Source organism: Ovis canadensis, chromosome 10 (genome assembly GCF_042477335.2).
Source record: "Ovis canadensis isolate MfBH-ARS-UI-01 breed Bighorn chromosome 10, ARS-UI_OviCan_v2, whole genome shotgun sequence".
In the NCBI taxonomy this organism is placed as follows: domain Eukaryota; kingdom Metazoa; phylum Chordata; class Mammalia; order Artiodactyla; family Bovidae; genus Ovis; species Ovis canadensis.
In genome coordinates this window covers 35813997-35829573 of record NC_091254.1, presented here as the reverse complement: position 1 = coordinate 35829573, position 15577 = coordinate 35813997, and the positions used below count along the sequence as shown (strand labels likewise).

The following is a 15577-nucleotide window of genomic DNA, read 5'->3' as shown; positions in this document are numbered from 1 at the left end:
GTTAAAAATTATAAAACCATTTAAATTCTAAGTAAAGAAAAAGCCATGTGGGAGGTGAATCCTCTATAGAAATATATATTAATGCGTTTTTAACATCTCTGTTATTCTTTAGTATATATAAACAAACTGACTTTATATATTTCTAATAGAGCACTGAATTTTTTCACTCGTGAAGACCCTAGTCTCCATGCTGTAAATAAGTAGAAGTTATATGACCCTATTGTAGTTTTTCATTCTTATCTAGAGAAATTTACATATCTTCTCAGCTCTCCAGCGCCTCTCCATGAAACAAACTCTAGACTCCAGAACTTAAATTGCGAGTTTTTTTTAACAGGTACCAAAAAGCTATGTATTTTCTCTTATCATCCTACCATTATCAAGCATATTCTTTTATATCTTGCCTTCAAAAATGTATCCTTTTTATTGTGAACATTAAAATATTCATTGAAGAAATTTTGAAAAAAACTGTAGGGAAAAATAAGACTATTTAGAGGAGAATAAAAAATCACAACTCCTCTCTTTATCACTGTTAACATTATGGTGAACTTCTCTCCAGGCTACTTTAATGCATAAATGTACTTATAAGTTATTAGACTGTATTAGAATGATTGATGTCATGTTGGATATACTCTTTTATATCAGCCTTTACCCTTAGTATATTGTAAACATTTTCTCATTTCAGTGTTTTCATGTAATAAAATGTTCTCATAGAGTAACATCAAATGTTTACAGTAGTAGTGGACACCTAGCATAAGTCATGTTATCTCAAGTGTTTTACTTATATTAATCTATTTAATCCTCACAACAACCCTAAAAGATGGATCTCATTATCCTCATTGTTCAGGTGAAAGGGGTGGGGCTCAAGGAGGTTAAGTGATTTGCTTAGTGACCAACAGACCCTTCTAACTCTTCCCCTGCTCTTTCTGCTGTAACACTGTTCTTCCCTGGATTGTTGATGACTGCATAGTGTGACATTAGGTTCAAAATATTGTACCATAATTTATCTAACTCTATTTTCAGATAATTATATTACTTGGTTTTTTGCTATGATTAAATAGCATTTAATATATAGAATAAGTTACTTTTCTTAAGCAAACTGTGTATTTATGTTTATCTACATGTACATTAAATAAAAAGGTCTAACAATTTACAGCAATTACTTTTAAGGAATCAGTTGGAAGGAGAGGAGGAAGTTTTAACTTTTATCTTATTCACTTCTATCTGACTTAAAATATTTTTTCAAATCATAAGTATATATTGTTAATTGAAAACTAATAATAAAAAACCTAATAGTAAAGCACTGTAATGAAGGCTTTTGTATGAGAACATTTGGGGACATACGTTTCTGATTATATTCTTTGGATAAATTTCTAGAAGCATTAATAAGTTAAAAATAGGAGCATTTTAAAGTCTCTTTTAGACATTAAAAAGTTGTTTTCCTGGAAAGATTTTTTACCATCTTATATAAATATTTACCCCAGAAATATACGAGTGCCATTTTCTGCTTTCTGGTTAACTATGGGTATTAACATTCTTTTGTCTTCACCAATTTCACAGATGAAACATTATATTAAATTTTGTTTTAGTCTTTTTTCTTCTGACTACTGAGTGAGGTTGAATCTTTCTATTTCTGAGCCATTTTTAACTTCTTTTATTTTTTTGAGAGTTGTCTAGTCATGTATTTTCCCTTATTTCTATTGGAATACATAGTTGCTTTTTTTTTTCTTTCTTTTTTTTTGATTTGCCAGAACTCCTTAATTGTTATAAATACAAGAATCTGTCATACATATTGTCAGTATTTTTACCTAACTATAAAAATGCAGTTCTATGCCTATGCTTTCCTTTCAATTTTGTTTATAATATTCTTTTGAAAAAATAGTAGTTATAAATTAACGTAGTTAAGTAGCTAAGTCTGTTCACCCAGTAGGCATAATTCAGTTATTTTTATTTTGAAATTCATATGTACTAGTTATGCAGTTTAAACTGGGGAGAAAGGAACTGAAGCTCAGAAGACTTAAGTAATTTACTGAATGATACGTAACTAGGAGACAGTAAAGCTTGGATTGAGAATGTTAACTTTTTTTTTTTAATTGTTAAATCTAAATGAGGATGGGAAATCGGGGAACTCACACATTATGTGTGAGCCAAATGTTGAAGGTCGCTACAGAGGGAACAGTGGAGACGACCAGTGACCCGGAGGGTGGGACAGCCGGACCAGAAGTCAGCGTAGAAACGATGAGGTATCGAGAATGGGGAAGAAAAGGTAGAAATGAGATGTGGCCACTGTGACTGGCACCAAAACATTTGAAAAATATTGTCCATAGATGAGTAATAGAATAAGAAGATACATCAGGGAGTGAGGGCAGGAGAGAAATAGGTGAGGGAGATTAAGAGGTATAAACCTCCAGTTGCAAAATAAAGGAATTATATGTATGAAATGTACAGCATGGGGAACATAGTGAGTAATTATATAATATCTTCATATAGTGACAGACGGTAACTAATGAAGGTCACTTTGAAATGCATAGAAAGTTTAAATCACTATGTTATGTGGTGAAAACTGACATAGTGTTATAGGTCAATTAGATCAAAATTGTGGTATGGGGAGGGAGAGTTGGATGAAGGTGGTCAACAGGTACAAACTTCCAGTTATAAAATAAGTAAGAACTACAGATGTAATGTACAGCATGGTAAGTAGAATTAACACTGCTGTTTGTTATGTATGAAAGTTGTTAAGAGAGTAAATCCTGCACTATTGTCACAAGGTTAAAAAAAATCATTTTTCTATTTCTCTAATTTTGTATGTATATGTGATTGTCACGCGAATGTGTGTTCCTCGATTCTTTGTCTCGTCACAACAAAGATTTGGAGTGATGGACATTAAAGCCCCCTCGGCGTGTCGCAGCTCTCAGGTCTTGGATAGACCGTGTTATAGCTCTCGGGTCTCAAATGAACCGTGGTATAGCTCTTAAACAAATCAGTGTTACAGCTCAGTGTTACAGCTCTATTTTATTTAGAAGATAGCAGGAAAATCCATCTTCGAGGCGTGAGGGCACGTCGATCTAAAGACATGAGGAGAGCGCCCCAGAGCGCGGGAGAGAGAGAGAGAGCTGGCTTTGGCTCCTCTATTTATATGTTTCTCTCTCCCTGGGCCTGTCCTGTGTAAATTGGGCCAGCCAGGAGTGTTGCTTGTTTTACCTGAGTTCCTCACTCCGGTCCTCAGACCTTCTTCTGTTTCATTTTCGAGGGCTTTTCCCTTCCTTATCTGTAGCCACCACCATTTTGGACTCCTTTTCCCTGTTCTACCCACCTAACATGATGATGGATGTTTGCTAAACTTATTGTTCGAATTATTTTGTGGTGTGTGTAAGTCAAATCATTATGGTATATACCTTAAAAGTATACAGTACTATATGTCATTATATCTCAATAAAACTGGGAGGAAAGGTAATAATAAAAGCAAATTAATTAGTTTTTTAAAAAAGAAAAGAAAATATATCAAGTCAAAAATGAAGTCACAAGAGACAAATTTTATTTGAAAACAAAAAATGTAGTAATCTTAACATAGAACTTTACTGGTCTGATTTATGTGATGTGTGACATTTAATTTTTTCAGATTTCATTTGTTTCTTCTCAGCTGTGATTGCTGCTGGAACATTGCATTTTTTTTTAACCAATTCTTGGCAACCCACTCCAGTTCTCTTGCCTGGAAAATCCCATGGACAGAGGAGCATGGTGGACTACAGTCCACGGGATCGCAAAGAGTCGGACATGACTGAGCGACTTCACTTTCACTGTGCTGCCGAAAGATAAATATTTAAATAACTTTCCTTGAGATGACTAAATAATTGGCTCTTTGCGATCCCGTGGACTGTAGCCCACCAGGCTCCTCAGTCCATGGGATTCTCCAGGCAAGAATACTGGAGTGGGTTGCCATTTCCTTTTCCAAAATAATTGACACAGTACACCAATTCAACTGAGCTTGTAACACAGCAGAACTTTACCAGAAATATCTTCTTGTTTCTGATTGTCACTGGCAAACCGTAGACTAGATACAGAACACTCTTAATTCTAGAAAGGTCATTTCCTGCCACTGAGAGATCAGTTTCAGAAATGCCATTAAAAGTCAGTGAAATCTTGGAGAATTTTCGATGACAGTGAGCAGAAAGCCTATTCATGAAAGCAATTATCTTTATAGACTGCTTTGTCTCTTGATATAATTTAGATGCCCATCCAAGGAAAAGAAGCTTCCAAGAAAGAAGTCATTCTTCTGGCAAAGATGAAACATCCCAACATTGTAACGTTCTTCAATTCATTTCAAGGTTTGACTTCTTATATTCTTAAAGTATTTTAATTAAGTGTCGGCATGTAGATATCCATATAAGATAGGATCCTGAGAACTGTGTATAAATTAATTTCTGTGACTGGATTCATTGTCCCATTTACTTAAATTTATTTTTCATCATCTTGATTTATACTCTGCTGAGTTTTTGTAGACAGTTTTCCTAAATTTCCTTAAGTTTTCCCACCTGTCTTTAATTTTTACTCCCTCAAATAGTTAATAATGGTCGTCTTAGCTTTGCTGCAGTAAGAACTTCCGGTGGCCTACAAGAATACCATCTGTGTCTCACTCATGTTACATGTTGGCTGTGGTTGAGGGGGGTCTTTTTTATGTTTTAATCAAAAAATTAAGAATGTTTTTTGTCCACACCACGTAGCTTATGGGATCTTAGCTGTCCCTAACCAGGAATCTTCCTGACCAGGGCCCGCCTCAGTGAAAGCACCAAGTTCTAACCACTGGTCTCGCCAGGGAATTCCCTGATGGGGATTTTAAAGCTGAAGGAGCAGCTCAGATAGGAAGCAGGCTGTTCTGAACGAAAGGGCAGGACACAGAGCCCACCACGTCCTCACTCTCAGAGCCCTGCTAGCATGTGGCGTGCTTCTTACCGCTCCCATGTGCTCGCGTTCTGGGTGCAAAGCAGACACTCAGCCAACCCTGAGAACGGGCTGATGTGTCCGGGGCCAGTGAGTGGCGCAGTGCAGTCCTCTTTCAGAGAGGCAGCCCAGCCGCTGGCCAGAATAGAGGGGAAACTTGAAGGAAGCAAGCCTTCGCCTCTGTGCACCTGAGTACATTTCTTCTGCCTTCATCCGTTACTCGACTCCAGAGGTTAAAAAAAAAAAAGAAAAAAGCAATGGTCAGAGACCATTCATTCACTTAACAAAAATTTACTGAGTGCTTACTGTATGCATTTTTCTAGGTACCAGGAATACATCTGTGAACAAAGAAAGCAAACAAAAACCCCTGTCCTTTGTGACTCTTACACTGTAGTGGGAAGAGACAGACCGTAAACACAGGCAGCATGTCAGGTGTTTCCAGGCTGTGTTGGGGCTGTATATCCCCACAGTTCACCAGGCACCCAGCACGGGGTAGGGGTAAGGGGGTCGGGCAGTGTGGACTGGAATTCAGAGGTTGGAAGTAGTTCACAGAGCAGGGATGTTACCTAGATATCTTCAAGCACCATCAGGGGTGTATTAATAAAAATCAGTACTTTTTTTTTTTTGCTTCACTGTGGCATGTAGGGCCTTAGTTCCCTGACCAGGGATTGAACCCACACCCTTGCAGTGAAAACGCAGTGTCTTAATCACTGGACCTCCAGGGAAGCCCCAGTCAACAAAATTTAAAAGCTATTTTTTGAGCTTCTGCACTCTGCAGGGCACTGTGTTTCTTACAAATCAAACCACTGCATCCAAAATAGCTTTCTGAGCCAACTGTAGATTCAATTCATGTATATGTATGGCTGAGTCCCTCTGCTGTTCACCTGAAACTACCGAATCAGCTATATCCCAATAAAAATGCTTTTGGTGTTAAAAATAAATAAAGAAAATTTTAATTAAAAATAAATAAAGAAAATTTTAATAATTTGGGGGAGAAAAACAACAACAACAACAAAAAACCAAAATAGCTGTCTGTGTTTCTTACAAATGAAAACTGGGTACAGCCTCTAAAAGACCGCTCAGGACGCGTCTGAGGTCTCTGGGAGTCGACAGTACACATGAGCAGGGAGCCGAGTTGTATCGAGTAACTTTTAAGGGGCAGCCACTGAGTAAGGTGCCCTCTATTCCTGTTCTTTGGTTCCTACAGTGACACCAGACAACAGCCTTCCTTTCCCTCACTCTGTGGGTTATTTCTGTGGCTCTCTCCGTCTGGTAAGTCTCCGCTCGTTGTCAGGCCTTCTCTGAGAGCACAATCCAAGCTACAGTCCCCTGTGCAGGATCTTGCCAGCACTTCGGTACCGTGAATGTGTCCATTCATGTACAATGTTAGGAATTGGTCTAATGTTTGTCTCCTTTTGAGACAGGAAACAGAATGGATTCTTTTGCTCACCACTTGCTGCTCAGCATCTGGCACATAGTAGGTGCTCAGGCACATTATTGGAATGACTACTTGGGCTGCCTGGACCATTTAGGAGAGTGGAGTCTGTCCTTACACCATGCGAATTGGACATTTGAGGCTGGTTTACACTGGATACCCTTATCAAATGAGAGGTCATTTTTTACAGCATCAATAATCTTCCCTGACTTTGTTTATGTTTTAAACCTAAAATTTCTTATGACCCCTTCTTCCTTTTCATAACTAGAGCGCCCCTGTGTTTAGGAAAACCAGAGCTATTGTGATGCCTTTGTGTCTTGCCTGGCAGATTGTTGGAACTTGAAACACTGAGCTTGTCTGAAAGCCTCAGAGGTCTTGGTAACACCTGGCTGTAGAGAGTATGGGGAAGGCCTTTGTTTATCCTCCAACAGCTCATCTCTAAACAAAAGAGCTGCAGCTCTAGTACATTACATGTTTGTCAATGGAAAGTAGAAGTTTTTTATAAGTTTGAGGCAGCATGAGGAAAATAAGGAGAATGCAGGAAGATTTTAAGGCTAAATTAAAAAAAAATACTTATATATGTATTTATTTGGCTGTGCTAGGTCTTAGTTGTGGCATGTGAACTCTTAGTTGAAGTGTGTGGGTTCTAGTTCCCTGATCAGGAATTGAACCTGGGCCCCCTTCACTGGGAGCTCAGAGTCATAAGCCTCTGGACCACCAGAGAAGTCCCCTTCAGGCTCAGTTAATTCCACTTAAATTCCTTCAGTAAATATTTATCAAGTACCTCCAATAGGCTGAACACAGCCTGGGTCTTGGGGGTAAATCAATGAGCAAAATGGGTCCACATCCCCACACTGCTCTTTTCCGTTGCTGTATAACCAGCGAACAGGAATGTAGTGGCTTAAACAGGCGCTGCCCAATTTCTCTAGCTCTTCCAGAAGCCTGGGCCTGGTTTAGCTGGATTCTCTGCACAGGGTCTCACATAGTTGAAATCAAGATGGTAACTCTGTCTGCAACCTCCCTCACCCGAGGCCTAGAGTTCTCTTCCAGGCTTATGTAGGTTGTTGGGAGGTTTCATTTACTGCACTTGTAAGACTGAGATGTCGGCTTTCTTGCAGACTGTTAACTGGGGGTGGTCGTCTTCTGCTAGAGACCAGCCTCCCTCCCTGTCACGTGGCCCCTGCAACAGGCCCTCTCCAGCATGGTGGCTCTGACTTCTAGATCCAGATTCAAGTGGCGCTTGTGATTAGGTCAAGCCCAGGTGTATAATCTCCTTTTTCTATTAACTCAAAGCCAGCTGCTTAGTAACTTTCATTATATCAGCAAATCCCCTTTGCTATGCAATGTGATATAATGATAGAGTGATATCCCGTATTTACAGGTTCCGTTCTCACTCAAGGGGAGAGAGTTCACAGAGTGTGTGCATTAGGGTCACCTGAGAGTTCTACCTGCTCTTCAGCTGTGGTGTTCACATTCCAGGGGTAAAATGAGGGGTGCTGTGTGCTAAGTTGCTTCAGTCGTGACCGACTCTTTGCGACCCCATGGACTGTAGCCTGCCAGGCTCCTCTGTCTGTGGGATTCTCCAGGCAAGAATACTGGAGTGGGTTGCCATTTCCTCCTCCAGGGGATCTTCCCCACCCAGGGACTGAATCTGTGTCTCTTATGTCTCCTGCATTGGCAGGCAGATTCTTTAACACTAGCGCTAGACAGGCAATAAATGTAAATACAACTATAAGTACCTTATGTAGTTTGTTTTTTAAAATTCTTTTTTAAAGAATATATTTTACTGATATGGCCTCATGGGGTCTTAGTTGTAGCCTGCAGGATCTCTTCATTGCAGTATGTGAGCTTTTAGTTGCAGCATTTGGGCGCTAGTTTCCTGACCAGGAATTAAACTCTGGCCCCTTGCATTGGAAGCTCAGAGTCTTAACCACTGGACCATCCAGGATGTCCCTGATAACCCCTTTAAAGTTGATTTAAGCTACTTGAAAGAAAGAGGTAGCAAATGATAGAATTTGGCAAGAAAAGTCTGACATTTAGTGGATACTCAAATAACTACAGAGCAAAATGCTAGAAAGATTAACAGTTGGTGGCAAGCCTGATTTTGTGCTATTCCTTTATTAAGCTCCTTCCATGTGCCAGGTACAGGGAATGCAAAAGATCCAAGTATGGAGTCTCTCCTCAGGGCACAAACCAGTGGGAGAAACAAACAAGTTAATCGAAGTCCTTAACCTAATAAGAACCCATCTAATAGTTGTTTGGTAATGAAAAAAGCTGATGAAGCAGAAAACCATACAAACTTATTTTAATCTGTAAATGCACAATCATTTGCCAGACTTTTGATGTAAGATCAAAGCCTTGTCTTTGATTATGAATCCACTTACTGGAGTTCTGAGTATTCTTTCTTTTATAGGTGCCCGTCATCTGCAATTTATAATTTCCAGTTTCTGTTCTTTAGAGTGGAGTAAGAATACGCAGATACTCTCTCTGTGCATATTCCTTTGAAAGCTTCCCAATTATTTTCCATTTGTCCCACCCAGCATTTAGCTTAATGATTTTGTTTTCTAAGCTACTCACTTTTACTGGGTCCTTCATGGCATTCAGTGTCATTCTTGTAGAAACAATCACATCTTTTTCCATTCATCTCTCATCACTTTGTATAAAAATTATGATAACAAGTATCAGTTCAGTTCAGTTCAGTTGCTCAGCTGTGTCCGACTCTTTGCTCTTTGCAACACGCCAGGCCTCCCTGTCCATCACCAACTCCTGGAGTTTACTCAAACTCATGTTCATCAAGTCAGTGATGCCCTCCAACCATCTCGTCCTCTGTCGTCCCCTTCTCCTCCTGCCTTCAATCTTTCCCAGCATCAGGGTCTTTTCAAATAGATTTGGGAATGCATGCAGTGATCTTGGTAAGAATCAGTGAGAACAGAGGGAGCATAGTTGAGTCCAGGCACCACCAGGGTAACCTTGAGCAGCAACAGTCATCAAGGGTGCCCAGCAATCTAGTGTGTAGGTCAGGCAGAGGTCAGTTAAGAGAATTTGACTGGGACTTCCCTGATGGTCGAGGTTAAGAATCCACATTGCGATCCAGAGGATGCAGGTTCGATTCCTGGTTGGGGAACTAAGATCCCACATGCTGTGGAGCAACTAAGCCTGTGCACCGCAACTACTAGGGTTGAGCGCTTTGGAGCCCATGTGCCCCAACTAGAGCGTCCATGGGCCACAGTGAAATTCCAAGTGCTGCAGCTAAGACCTGACTCAGCCAAATACATAAATAAAACATTAAAAAAAGAGTGTCACCAGTACTCAACAGTATAAATAAAAGTTTCTACTTAAAGTGAAGGGTCTGATCATTCTTTTAGTGGTGTTGAAAAAGATTCACAGCTGTTGTGTTACAGCCCATTTCCAGTCTCACATTTATTAAAAATAATTGCTCACATTTATTGAACTCTCATTATGGGCAGGTATTGTTCTAAATATGTGACATGGATTAACTCATTTAAAAGATGAAGTGAACAAAGATAAGGCGATCCCAAGAGGAGTGTCTACATTATTATTTCCATCTAACAGATGAGAAAATGAAGCTCAGAAAAATTAAAATAACTTGCCCAGAGTCACAGAGCTAAGAAATTTAAGTGGTGAAGTGGGATTAGAGCCCAGTCCATCTTGATTCTACAGCCAGTTTTTTGCTATTACATTCTGCATTTTTCTGTTGCATTCTCCACCTTCTAGAACTTGAAAGGCAAGTAATTAGTAAATGTTTGAAACCTATCCAGCATCAAATGAGGCCTTTTTTTACAGAGAACAACAGACTGTTTATTGTGATGGAGTATTGTGATGGCGGGGATCTCATGAAAAGGATCAGAAGACAACGGGGAGTGTTATTTAGTGAAGATCAGGTATAAACTCTTCCAATTTCCCTGTTCATTTATATTAGGGATTAAATTTATAATTTCATAAATAATAGACTGTGTTTATATGAAGCATGATTGGTAAAAATAACGGCTTAGTTTTTTTTTTTACAATGTCAGTATTCATTTATTTTTTCTTTTTCTTTTTGTCTTTTAAATTATTAAAAGTATGATAAAACATTTATAGGAGACTTGGAAAATACAGGGCAAAGTTACATATGGTCCTTCTATATATTATTAATACAATTATTTTTTTATATAGATACATTAAGATTTTTATTGGGAGTTTCAATATCAAACTCTCAAAAATTTATAGAATGAATATACGTAAAAGTGGAAGGATATGGTAGACCTTAAAAGCATCATGAACCAATTCAACATAATTAAGATTTATACAATTTTCACACAATAGTAGGATACAAATTCTGTTCAAGTTCCCATAGACCATAAACTAGGAGACCATGGGAATAGATCCAGGGACATAAAACAAGGTGAAGAAATTTCATGGTCTAAAGGCATTGAAATCATACAGAGTCTGTTATCACTGTGGAATCCTGTTAGAAATCAATATCAAAAGATATTTGAAAATAACCCACATATTTTCAAGGGCAGTCTGACATTTACCAAGAGAGATCTTCAACTTAGCCATCAAAGGCCTCAGTAAAGTTAGAAGACTGAAAAACCAGAGGGTGACTGAAGAGAAAAAAGCTTTAAATGAGAAATTAACCTAGCCTAGTGACATTGTACAGGAGACAGGGATCAAGACCATCCTCATGGAAAAGAAATGCAAAAAAGCAAAATGGCTGTCTGAGGAGGCCTTACAAATAACTGTGAAAAGAAGAGAAGCGAAAAGCAAAGGAGAAAAGGAAAGATATAAGCATCTGAATGCAGAGTTCCAAAGAATAGCAAGGATAGATAAGAAAGCCTTCCTCAGTGATGAATGCAAAGAAATAGAGGAAAAGAACAGAATGGGAAAGACTAGAGATCTCTTCAAGAAAATTAGAGATACCAAGGGAACATTTCATGCAGAGATGGGCTCGATAAAGGACAGAAATGGTATGGACCTAACAGAAGCAGACGATATTAAGAAGAGGTGGCAAGAATACACAGAAGAACTGTACAAAAAAGATCTTCACGACCCATCTGAGTGATGGTGTACTCATCTAGAGCCAGACATCCTGGAATGTGAAGTCAAGTGGGCCTTAGAAAACATCACTACGAACAAAGCTAGTGGAGGTGATGGAATTTCAGCTGAGCTATTTCAAATCCTGAAAGATGATGCTGTGAAAGTGCTGCACTCTATATGCCAGCAAAGTTGGAAAACTCAGCAGTGGCCACAGGACTGGAAAAGGTCAGTTTTCATTCCAATCCCAAAGAAAGACAATGCCAAAGAATGCTCAAACTACCGCACAATTGCACTCATTTCACACGCTAGTAAAGTAATGCTCAAAATTCTCCAAGCCAGGCTTCAGCAATACGTGAACCGTGAACTTCCAGATGTTCAAGCTGGTTTTCGAAAAGGCAGAGGAGCCAGAGATCAAATCGCCAACATGCACTGGATCATGGAAAAAACAAGAGAGTTCCAGAAGAACATCTGTTTCTGCTTTATTGACTATGCCAAAGCCTTTGACTGTGTGGATCACAAGAAACTGCTAAATTCTGAGCGAGATAGGAATACCAGACCACCTGACCTGCCTCTTGAGAAATCTGTGTGCAGGTCAGGAAGCAACAGTTAGAACTGGACATGGAACAGACTGGTTCCAAATGGGAAAAGGAGTACGTCAAGGCTGTATATTGTCACCCTGCTTATTTAACTTCTATGCAGAGTACATCATGAGAAACGCTGGACTGGAAGAAACACAAGCTGGAATCAAGATTGCCGGGAGAAATCTCAATCACCTCAGATATGCAGATGACACCACCCTTATGGCAGAAAGTGAAGAGGAACTAAAAAGCCTCTTGATGAAAGTGAAAGAGGAGAGTGAAAAAGTTGGCTTAAAGCTCAACATTCAGAAAACAAAGATCATGGCATCTGATCCCATCACTTCATGGCAAATAGATGGGTACAGTGGAAACAGTGTCAGACTTTATTTTCTGGGCTCCAAAATCACTGCAGATGGTGACTGCAGCCATGAAATTAAAAGATGCTTACTCCTTGGAAGGGTTATGACCAACCTAGATAGCGTATTCAAAAGCAGAGACATTACTTTGCCAACAAAGGTCCGTCTAGTCAAGGCTATGGTTTTTCCTGTGGTCATGTATGGATGTGAGAGTTGGACTGTGAAGAAAGCTGAGCGCCAAAGAGTTGATGGTTTTGAACTGAGGTGTTGGAGAAGACTGTTGAGAGTCCCTTGGACTGCAAGGAGATCCAACCAGTCCATCCTAAAGGAGATCAGTCCTGGGTGTTCATTGGAAGGACTGATGCTGAAGCTGAAACTCCAATACTTTGGCCACCTCATGCGAAGAGTTGACTCATTGGAAAAGACTCTGATGCTGGGAGGGATTGAGGGCAGGAGAAGGGGACGACAAAGGATGAGATGGCTGGATGGCATCACCGACTCGATGATGAGTTTGAGTGAACTCCGGGAGTTGGTAATGGACAGGGAGGCCTGGTGTGCTGCGATACATGGGGTTGTGAAGAGTCAGACATGACTGAGCGACAGAACTGAACTGAACTGAGAACATGTTTGCATTTGAACTTAAATTGAATCTCTGTTTGGGAGTGAACTTTGCTTGAGAAAGGACAGTATCTTATTTTTGGACAATCTCATGTAGGATGCCCCTGAGATGGATCTTAATGGGTGAAAAAAAAAGTGAATGAGAATGTTCCTTAGCCACTTCAAATGTGATGTATTTATAGCTTCACTCATCTTCCTTTTACCAATGAGTACGCTGTTTTAAAATAGATTTCCCACTTTGCCGGGGAAGATAGAAGCTCTTTTTAGCAATGGCTATTTAGTTTCTTTGGTTATTAAGAGAGAGAAGAGAAATGGGAAGAGTAATGGCCTCAATTTTGATTTGCTCTGAGCACAAACACATGTTTCTTCTGTACACTGAGCATCCTCTGATACCTTCTTGGAACTTTTATTCATGAAGGAGACAGGTGTTTGTAGTGGGGAAGAACTGGACTCCCGGCCTGTGTGATTGAAGGGAAAGGCCTCAGCCACAGCAGGACATAAGAATGGCCTCCCAGCTTTCTTCAAACCCTTTGTTTCTCTGTTCTCTTTTAGGACACAACTGAGCATCTTCACTTTCACTTTTCACTTTCATGTATTGGAGAAGGAAATGGCAACCCACTCCAGTGTTCTTGCCTGGAGAATCCCAGGGACGGGGGAGCCTGTTGGGCTGCCGTCTATAGGGTCGCACAGAGTCGGACACGACTGAAGCAACTTAGCAGCAGCAGCTGCAGCAGGAATATTTATTCTTTAATCATTCATACATTCACGACATTGAACTTTAAATCAAAGAGGAAATTATCTGAGTTCTTAAATGCTGCTGCTGCTGCTGCTAAGTCGCTTCAGTCGTGTCCGACTCTGTGCAACCCCATAAACGGCAGCCCACCAGGCTCCCCCATCCCTGGGATTCTCCAGGCAAGAACACTGGAGTGGGTTGCCATTTCCTTCTCCAATGCATGAAAGTGAAAAGTGAAAGGGAAGTCGCTCAGTTGTGTCTGACTCTTAGCGACCCCATGGACTGCAGCCTACCAGGCTCCTCCGTCCATGGGATTCTCCAGGCAAGAGCACTGGAGTGGGTTGCTATTCCATTCTCTGCAATATCCCTAACCTCTGTAAATTTAATCAAGCATTCTCCCTATGCTCATTGACATTATATATTAAATTCTATAGTTGTAGAAACTCTCCTTTCTTCTTATCTGGGTATTATTTTGCCACATTTAATAAAAATACTTTACGTAAGTTTGAATTACATTTCCCATGGTTGAGAAAGAACTAAAATTACAACTGATGGATTTTCCTGGTGGTCCAGTGGTTAAGATTCTTCACTTCCAGTGCAGGGGACAAGTTCCCTGGTTGGTGAACTAAGGACTTCCCTTGTGGCTCAGACAGTAAAGAATCTGCCTGCAATGTGGGAGACCCGGATTCGATCCCTGGGTTTAGGAAGATCCCCTGGAGAAAGGAATGGCTACACACTCCAGTATTTTTGCCTGAAGAATCCCCCAGGACAAAGGATCCTGGCATGGGATCCAGTCCATGGGATCGCAAAGAGTCGGACACAACTAAAGCGACTTAACACACATGCCCTGGGCACTCAGATTCCACATGCTGCACAGCACAGCCCCCCCAAAAAAAATTACAAGTGAATCTTAGTATCTGGAATATAGTTTTTTCACTCAATTGTTTTCCTCTCTCTGTTTTGGTGGACAAAGAACCATTGAAAGTTTAGAATTGTTTAAATAAATCTCTGTAGGCATCTGAGTGCAAGCATGTATGCCTAGTTGTGTTTTCCTACTCCAGGGGACCTTCCAGACCCAGGGATTGAACCTGTGTCTCCTGAATGGGTAGGCACATTCTTTACCACTGCACCACCTGAGAAGCTGTCTACAGTGGCTCAGTGGTGAAGAATCTACCTTCCCGGTTCGATCCCTGGGTCAGGAAGATCCCTTGGAGAAGGGCATGGTGACTCACTCTAGTATTCTTTCTTTGAGAAGCCCATGGACAGAGATGCCTGCAGGGCTACAGTCCATGGGGTGGCAAAGAGTTAGACATGACTGAAGTGACTTAGCAGCAGCAGAACAGTTTAATAAAAAGACTCATGGTCCACTAAGGTAAAATAAAATGACAACTAAGAAATAAACCATATCTAAGAAATAAAATTCAGCCCCCTGCATTTTGGGAGTGCAGTCTTAGCCACTGGACCACCAGGAAAGTCCCCAGTTTCTCTTTTTCTGTATGCAGTATTCCTTTTCATACCAACATGTTTGGATTGCCTTTTCGCACTTCGTTTTTCCAGCTGTAAGGAGAACATAGGATGGGATGATGGTATATCTATTCACTTCATTCGCGTAACCACACACACAAATGTATTATTTCTCTCTTCGTGCATGTTATCACTGAAGGTAGTTCAGTGATCAGCAGACTGCTCACTGGTTTTGTTTCGTGTTCCCTCTACAGATTCTGAGTTGGTTTGTACAGATTTCTCTAGGACTGAAACATATTCACGACAGGAAGGTTTTACACAGGGACATAAAAACACAGGTAACAGCTCAGAGACAAAATCAAGAAGAATAGATCTTTTATTTTCTTGAAATATTTCCAACAACATAGACTTTTCTCCA

General features: G+C 40.2%; 1 protein-coding gene across 3 annotated transcripts in view; it reads left to right on the top strand.

Moving 5' to 3' along the window:
* Window positions 1-15577, top strand: part of NEK5 (NIMA related kinase 5) — a 62155-nt gene that overhangs the window by 7857 nt on the left and 38721 nt on the right. For all 3 annotated transcript variants that reach the window (XM_069601451.1, XM_069601452.1, XM_069601449.1), the window contains exons 3-5: window positions 4226-4322; window positions 10175-10272; window positions 15414-15497. In XM_069601451.1, the coding sequence (XP_069457552.1) occupies window positions 4226-4322; window positions 10175-10272; window positions 15414-15497 (279 nt within the window). The remainder of the gene's footprint in view (window positions 1-4225; window positions 4323-10174; window positions 10273-15413; window positions 15498-15577) is intronic.